Source organism: Xiphophorus maculatus, chromosome 8 (assembly GCF_002775205.1).
Source record: "Xiphophorus maculatus strain JP 163 A chromosome 8, X_maculatus-5.0-male, whole genome shotgun sequence".
Classification (NCBI taxonomy): Eukaryota; Metazoa; Chordata; class Actinopteri; order Cyprinodontiformes; family Poeciliidae; genus Xiphophorus; species Xiphophorus maculatus.
In genome coordinates, this window is record NC_036450.1 from 17,648,077 (window position 1) to 17,656,179 (window position 8,103).

The window sequence follows — 8,103 nt, forward strand, 5'->3', positions numbered from 1 at the left end:
TATGGCAGATTCTTTTACAGGGGTCAGACTTTGAGTGGGGAAGTTGCAAAAAACCAGAGTGAGTGACAAATGGACAGATGGACATGTTGTCTAAAGATTTCCATTGTAGGAACCCTGAATATTAATGCTAAACGAAAAAGTCTTGCAAAATTCACTGAAAACCATTTGGCTCAACTAATTTTTGATACCCAAAAATGATGTTTATAATTTACAAATAATTTTGCAACAGATAGCCAAATAAACTGCTGTACCAAAAATCTAAATATTGTTTCAGATTTAAAGTCAGATTAAAGGGGTGTGTTATAATAATAGCTTTTTCTAAGTTAAAATGTAGGTCTAAATCCAAGAACTGCATGTGCAGGTGCAAATATTAACACCTGTACAAAAGTATTTTTAAAAGTGGGACATGCACATAGGTAGACACAGAGATAAATCATCAAAACTTTCGATGAGCAAAAATAACCAGACTCAAAAGTAAGGCACACTATAGCCTGATTGTAACTATATGCATAGCAGAAAGCAACAAGCACATTTACAACAACACTAAGCTGCTTTAAAATTCACTTTTTAATCTCAAGAAAAAGAATCTTCAAATTCTCCTCTTCAAGCAAATGAATGAAAAAATGACAATACTGTCCATTAAAAGTTTCAGTCTAAAAATATTGTAACTACAGAGATCAAAATTAGTAATGTGTGTAGTCCACCAGCCTTCATATAGGCTATTAATGAACTAATGACTTCACAGCCATGATAATGTGCTGAAGCAGGCAGACACTCCTTCCAACATATACTACTGTGTCAGTTGTTTCAGCAGACAGAGAAGTTATAAATCTTCTCTAATGGATGGGGATAATGTATGAATCTGTCACACAGTGTTCAACCACAGTTTTCCTTAAACTGTAGACTGTGGCTTCTTTTCACCACAAATATGATCCCTGCTCTATCCTTGACTTTTTAAAAAAGGTCTACTGATTTCAAGGTAACTAAGCCTTTGTAAAGCAGTGAATTTTTTCCCAAAACAAGAATGCTTCTCTAAATAAAACTCATAGTGAACCAAATATTTCTTTTGTTCGTTTTGACAAAGATTACAAAAAAACATTGAAATTATAAATTATGGACACGTAAATAAAAAAATCCACTTTGTCAAGTATGTAAATAAATCCTGACAAATATTTAGTTAGACACCCCATAGGAAGTTGTACGTCAACCATCGACTTAATGTAACCCCTCCTCTTCTTGGAAAAAATGGTGGAGTTTTTACGGGAAGAGTGGGGGGTTACAAAAAGTTTGCTGGTTAGTTTACTGGGACAGACCTGAATTAAAAACACACCCCAAAGACATTTTTGGGGTGTGTTTGAGATCATTGTCCTGTTGAACCCAATTACATCAAACAGTCTGCTAGCAATGTCCTTGCTGATCCTCCTTTAATATTCCATCTTCTTGGTGCAGTGCATCTTGACCACTTGCAGCAATGACCACATGATGTGGCTAAACAGTAAAATTAATCAACTTTTTGACTGCCTCAATGATGATGGGGGCTCCTGACCAATTCCTGAAAATCCCAAGCAATTCAATATCTTTTGATGGAAACAGTTTGGATATTGGGCACAAATGCTAAGCTAATCTATACTGCTGATTTGTGGAGTTGAATGAACTCTACTAACTCTAGCAAAAAGTAGTCAAATATTAAGCCAGAATCATGAAAGGAGCTTGCTTGCTATTGGTTGCCAGAGGGAATTGGTAAAGATGCAACTTGCTAAAGTACATTTAACAAAATATTAATGGGTATGCATCCACATATTTGAGCTTGCACATTTAAAATGTTCTAATTTTACAAACTAGGAAAAGAATCATGACTTCAGACTTGTGTGCTCAACTCTAGTTTTTGAAATTCATTGGGTACACACTAAATTTCTGCTTATAATCTTCTGTTGTGCTTATAATCATCTGTTAAAATACATTTTATAGACATGGTTAACAAGGTTTGAAACTTTTTCTTGAAGGCTGGACTTTTAAAATAATCTCCTACTTAAATCACACCAGGTTTTAAATCAGACAGAATGAGATCGGCTGTCACAACAGCTGACCTCCTCTTTTGTGACTGTACATCCCTTTAATGTTTAACTGTGTGGGAGCTGTCACTGAGGAGCAAAACCAAATGTTCATGTCAACTCCTTAAATCCACAGTACACTCTCCACATAAGCAAAGCACTCCAGTTGAAAGCCTTCATATCCTCTTTCTGACCATTGATAGAAAACAGATGTTGAAGCTGCTTTTTTCTGACAGGACATTATGCATCATTTCAAAGACGTGGTTTCTCTTTGTGAGGTATTTCTATACATAGTCAGTCACTTATTCCAAACATAGTTCCTTAAAGTGGTGAACTGTTATTGTATTTTATTATTAGAAATGCCTCAACAGATATTAAAATTATACCAACTTTCCTTCTCCACACTTTTTAAATGCTTTTCTGATAAAGTCAGAGAAATCAAAATCTCAACCGGCTGCTGTAAATCATTAAAGGTATTTAAGATTGGCATGACTTTTAGTGTTTATCTCCATAATGTCTACTAATAAAGATTAATCCTCAAAGACTGTTTTCTTTTATGGTTTATTGAGAAATAGCTTGGGCTAATTTTATGTTCTTTCCTCAGGCAAGATGCTGACCTAATCGTAAAAAAATATTGTTTTTGAAATGTTTTTAACTCAGTAATTTTTACTTAAAAAAAAAAAGTGACTCGTTTGTATCTTTTCAGAGTGTTTCAGGAAGCTTGATTCTGGCAGTGCACTAAAAATTCATTGGGATTAAGTATTAATGTGTTATAAATATGGCAATAACAATTAATATCAAAGCCCAATTCAAACCACCATCTCTGTGAATATTAAATTATTTTCTAACGTCCCTTATGACAACATAAAACACTTCAGTTGCAAAATTTACAATAGACCTTTTTGAATGACTGTAATGTATTATATAGCTTATTCTTCATTAAGGAGAAGCTTAATGAGGCTAGATAAAGGTTTGTTTTGTAATATCATGATGTGAGGAGCTGCATAAAGACACGTTTTTTCAACAAAAAAAGCTCTTTTAAATTATGACAGATATATGCTGTGAATAGTCCCACTCTTCTTTTCCATCCAGAACATTTATATCATCGTCAGACAAGTAGTAGACCAAGAGAGAAATACGCATTCTAACTGGGGCATGATAAACTCCTTCAGAATTGCCAAAATGTCTTTTATAGAGTAATAATCACTGGAGGAATGATGATGTCAAAAAAAAAAAAAAAAACTACATAGATTTTCATGCAGAAATATATCTGAATTGGTACACTGGAAGGAAGTCCTGCTGAGACAGCTATTCCAAGGTGTGGAATAAATTTTAATCTAATGTTAAAAACAGATTTTATGAAACCAAAGGAAACAAAAGAGGGTTCAGGCCTTGTGGCCAAGAGGAATAGCCTGTTTTAAGTGATAACTCTACTGGAACTTTATGGCACTCTCTCTCTGTTTAAATCAACAACTACATTTCTTTAACAAATTTCTAAAGTACAGCAAGTTAACCGAAAAGCAACAATTAGATTAAAAGCAAACACTGACAAAGAACTGCTACTGCTGTTCTTTGCATTAAAATGAAATGGTAAGGAACAAGAATGTATGCATTAGCCTACTATAATGTTTCAATGTGGAACTTGTCCAATAAAAGGTTGTCACAGCTTCTTACACCTTAAAGACGACTTTCCTAAGAGTTGTTGCTATGAGAAAGAAACCAAATAAGCATAAAAAATATGTAGTAACAATTAAAAAAGTATCAACTTAAGAATTACACATGCCACTTACAACTTTAATGCAATTGTCACTGAAGTACACACAGAAAAGTTTGACTTTGACTGTGTTCTGTTTTGTTTTTCTTCCAAGATGGTTAAAGCTGACAGCGTATACATAATAAATCAAGCCAGTGAAATCACTGTTTCATACATTCTTGTCACAGGAGAAATATAAATATAAACAAAGATTATTAATGTCCCTCCATCCAGAAGATGGTTAACACACTGGATCTGGCTCTCATCTTGGATTGTCAGAGGCTTGGGAACCAGCCTAAAAAGATGCAATAAAATTGCAAAGACTTGCTGCTTTTTATCAACAAGTCTTTGAGGTGTATTTTCCATATTTCTGAAAAAAAAATATTTAGTTAACTGGATAAATACTAAGGTGAATTTGAAGGCCAGCGAATTTTAAACCTGGATTCAGATCAAGTGTTACTCTTACCACAGCCATCTATCCTATTCAGTAATTCCTTTAATCCTGCTTTTTGTTATGAAAAGGTTCTCTGGACCTAGAATGTTATGGGTTCATGGAGCAGGGACTGCGGTTTTGGAAAAATACATTATGAGAAAAAAATATATCGTTAACATAGCAAACAATTACCAGCAGACCGACAAAGAAAAGAACAGAAACAAAAATCTTTATGCAGATAAGCCACACTCCTGGAAATAATGATCATAACTGATCTCTGGGCAATTCATTGCAAAAACGCAGCAGGACTCAGCTCAGAAAACATTGCCAAAGTGGGACAAGCAGCTCACAGCTTATCATCTTAATCAAACCCGTCACTGGTTTTAAGCAAAGTATAATGTTGCAATCACAGGAATTTGTGATTTAAGTAGGTTTGGAACAGAAAACCTACAAGTTTCCTCTTCTTTTTTTACATTTCACTTTTGAGCCAAACACATTTACCTCCGTGATCTTTAGAGCTGTGAACGCAGGCACAGACTCTGCAGGCTGAAAATGCTCAATACTGGCACATTAGGCCTTTAAAACAAAGAAACCAAACAAAACGATCTCTATGTGGAATAAGTGAAAGAGTCAAAAAGAGACGGCCTGAGTTGGCACCAGTCTCTGGTGTCTCCTCTGCTTCCTTTCACAACATGATAAATAGCACCAGAATGAAACCTTAAGCTCTGCACATGGTTGCATAACGCATAGCACAGTATGTGTCTTTTGTGCTGTCTGTTTAAGACTTCTAAACCAGATTTATCAAAGAAATGAAAATGCAAAGAAAATCAAATAAATTCAGTTTCTTAACCTGAACTGCTGAGTGACGAAAAACAATGACAAACATCTCTGCCTTCCTCCTCAGAAAAAAAGGTCTGCAATAAACAATGCCTTGCAAAAGTATTCATGCCTCTTGTATTTATTCAAATGTTGTCACATTACAACTGTAAACTCTGATGCATTTCTTTTGTGTAATTTTTTTGATACACCACAGTAAATGAGTGTATAAAAGCGTAGCATCCCTATATGCAGCTTTTCTGAATCAATGCTACAAAGAAGCATCTTTTGGTGCAAAAATGCAAGTTTTTTGGACTGTACTTAGCCGGTTAGCTAAGATGGATGGTCATACTTTGTTTGGTGAGTAGTTGTACTCTAATAAATATCTTAGCTCTTCACAGAACAGTTGGATTTATACAGAATCAGGTGCACACTGTTTACTAATTAGGTGACTTCTGAATATCATTGGTTGCACTGGATTTCATTCAGGGGTGTCAAAAGCTTGTAACACTTGCTACTTTATTTGATTAAAAGTGTAAAACCATGAACCATTTTTTGGCCATTTGGGTTGGTGTATAAAATACACCAACACTGGCATTTATGGTTGTAATGTACCAAAATGTAAACATTTCTGGTTATATATCTGGGTATAACTTTAATCAGAAGTAGGTATTTGATAGGTTTTATGCAATTATATATTCCCAAGCTAATGAATACCATAAGTACGGTATATATTTTTTAAGCATCATAGGTATGCCAGCTTAAATCATGTTGCGGCAAGTCACATTAGCTCTGGTACAGAAACAGGCAGTATAGAATTTCCACATTGATGTAATCAAATTCAAGGCACGCTTTATGGTTTTTGGAGCCATGTATGAGACTCGTTTAACTGATGTTGCAAGGGATTGCTGGGTTAGTCTTCAGCTCACACTGCGCAGGTGACCTGAAATGCACTCTGGGAGACATTATCATGGCTTTTAGCTGAAGCAATTTTTCTTCTTTAAATAAACAGTGTGGGAAACAATTTGCAGCTGCAGCCAATAACCATAAAACAACATCATTATGTCAAGAGTGTGTTTAAGATGAGAAGATCAAACAGGATGTCACTTAACCAAGGACAGAGGTTGGTTGAGCAATGCAAAGCAAAACCTTTAAAAGTCACTTTCTTTCATGAGATACCCAAGAATCTGTCGGATGTTTAGCTTAACAAATCTTTCCTTAAATGGGACTTGACAACATTGATTTGTTGTAAATTAAGATCTTTGAGACATGTTTGAAATTTGCTCCCTAACTAAGTTTTATGATTGTGTTTCTGAAGAGAAAACACACTTGCCTTTAATATAAATCACAATGAGTCTATAAATGGAGTATCCCATTCCATTTGAGCCATCAGTCACCCCAAACAAGGTTAAAGCACCCTCAAAAGTTTATAATCAAGGCTAATGTTAAGAAGTGGTTTGGAGATGGTACAGTAGCGCTTCTGCAGTTTTTGTTTTAGTTAAATGATCCATCTTTCTGGACAGCTTCTTTCCAAACATGAGTAGCAATATGCTTGTTTAATTGTGTTACTTTATACAAAATCCATACTGTTTGTCACATGGGAGTAATTTTAAACCATGAACTTTTCCATGAGGTCAGTGGAGTTCCAAGTATTTCTTACAAACAATAACTTTATAAAATTAGCAGTAAGTTTTCATTACGCCTGGAAGGCTCAGCAGAAAGGAGAGATTAGCTACTAACAAATTGATCTGTAGCCTCAGACAGGAGATTAATCCATATTGTTTAGAAACTCTGTAGTGTCATGGCACAGGATAATGATAACAAGGTTTCTAGTGGAGGTATCCATCTATTTTCATATGTAAATACAGCTCCAAACAATAGGTGAATCTACAAAGCATGTAGGTTTAATGGATTGTGCTAATAAAATTCAGGAGGAATCTGTTCACTAGAAACAATTAAAAAGCAAACATACTCTTCTCTAATTGTTTTTTTTGTCGATATTGCCCTTTATTGTTTCTTGAGGCATATATAAAATTTTGATATTTCAGACTTAGAATGCTATTTCATTTTAACAACCAATCTAATTGGTAATTTGATTTATTACAACAGATTTAAGATTAACATCTTGCAACACTGCAGCTTTCCTGTTTCCTACTTTTAGTGCATAAATTTAACTTGGTGTACCTGTAACATGTCGTAACTTCTCCGGTCGACTTCACGCAGGGATACTTTGTAGTTGAAATGTTATTCTCAGTGCATTTTTCCCTGGAAAAGAAAACATATATATATATATATAAAATTTTGAACCGAGTTGAATATATTTTTCTTCTCTGTTAGTTTAAAACTGATAATGAAAACAGTTACCCCTCACTGGCATCCTCTTCCTGGTAAGACCAAAGCAAAGCTCCCGAGAAACACATGCAGGTGACGGTGAGCAGGAGAGGGCTCCTGTTGGGCTGCAGCAGCATGACGTCGGTCTGTCGACTGTCCACGCTTGGAGTGACTGCCTCCTCTCAGCTTTAACTTCAGCGGGTGAGGTTAGGAAGGAGGCAGGCAGACCCTCCCATTCACCCAGGGATGGTGAATCTCCCACAAAGAGCCTCAGATGTTTCCTAATTCTTTTGATGTAGCCACCAAAACTTCCACATTAATATCACATATAAAAATTATGTAAAATAACAAAAAAAAAGTATATCGGACATGCTAGAAAATACTTGAAAAAACTGTAGACGCGAAGCTAAACCGTTTGGGTGACACGGTAACAAACAAACAAATCTTCAGTATGAGGAACTGTCAAAGGAAAATAAAAATATAGTGAGAGCAGCTCTGGCAGACCAGCGCGTATAAGCACGCGCTTTTGTTATTATAGTGCGTCATAATCTTTGCTGCCCTCGCGCGGCTGTGAATACGCTACTAGGTAATACGATTCAGTATAGCGACGTAAAACAGTGATGCACAATGAACAAAATTTGTCAGAAAAGGTAGTTATTAGATTTATTATACCGCAAGAAACCACAATAAAAAAAAGAGTATTGCTTTCGTGCTGGTGT

The 8,103-nt window shown here is 35.4% G+C and overlaps 1 protein-coding gene across 2 annotated transcripts in view; it reads right to left on the bottom strand.

Moving 5' to 3' along the window:
- Window positions 1–7,689, bottom strand: part of ccbe1 (collagen and calcium binding EGF domains 1) — a 40,853-nt gene extending 33,164 nt beyond the window's left edge. The window contains exons 1-2 of one of the 2 annotated variants that reach the window (XM_023337699.1): window positions 7,418–7,689; window positions 7,238–7,318 (exon numbers count right to left, since the gene is read on the bottom strand). In XM_023337699.1, the coding sequence (XP_023193467.1) occupies window positions 7,238–7,318; window positions 7,418–7,521 (185 nt within the window). In that variant the 5' untranslated portion in view covers window positions 7,522–7,689. The remainder of the gene's footprint in view (window positions 1–7,237; window positions 7,319–7,417) is intronic. The other variant, XM_014468655.2, reaches the window with a different exon arrangement.
- Window positions 7,690–8,103: the final 414 nt, after the last annotated feature.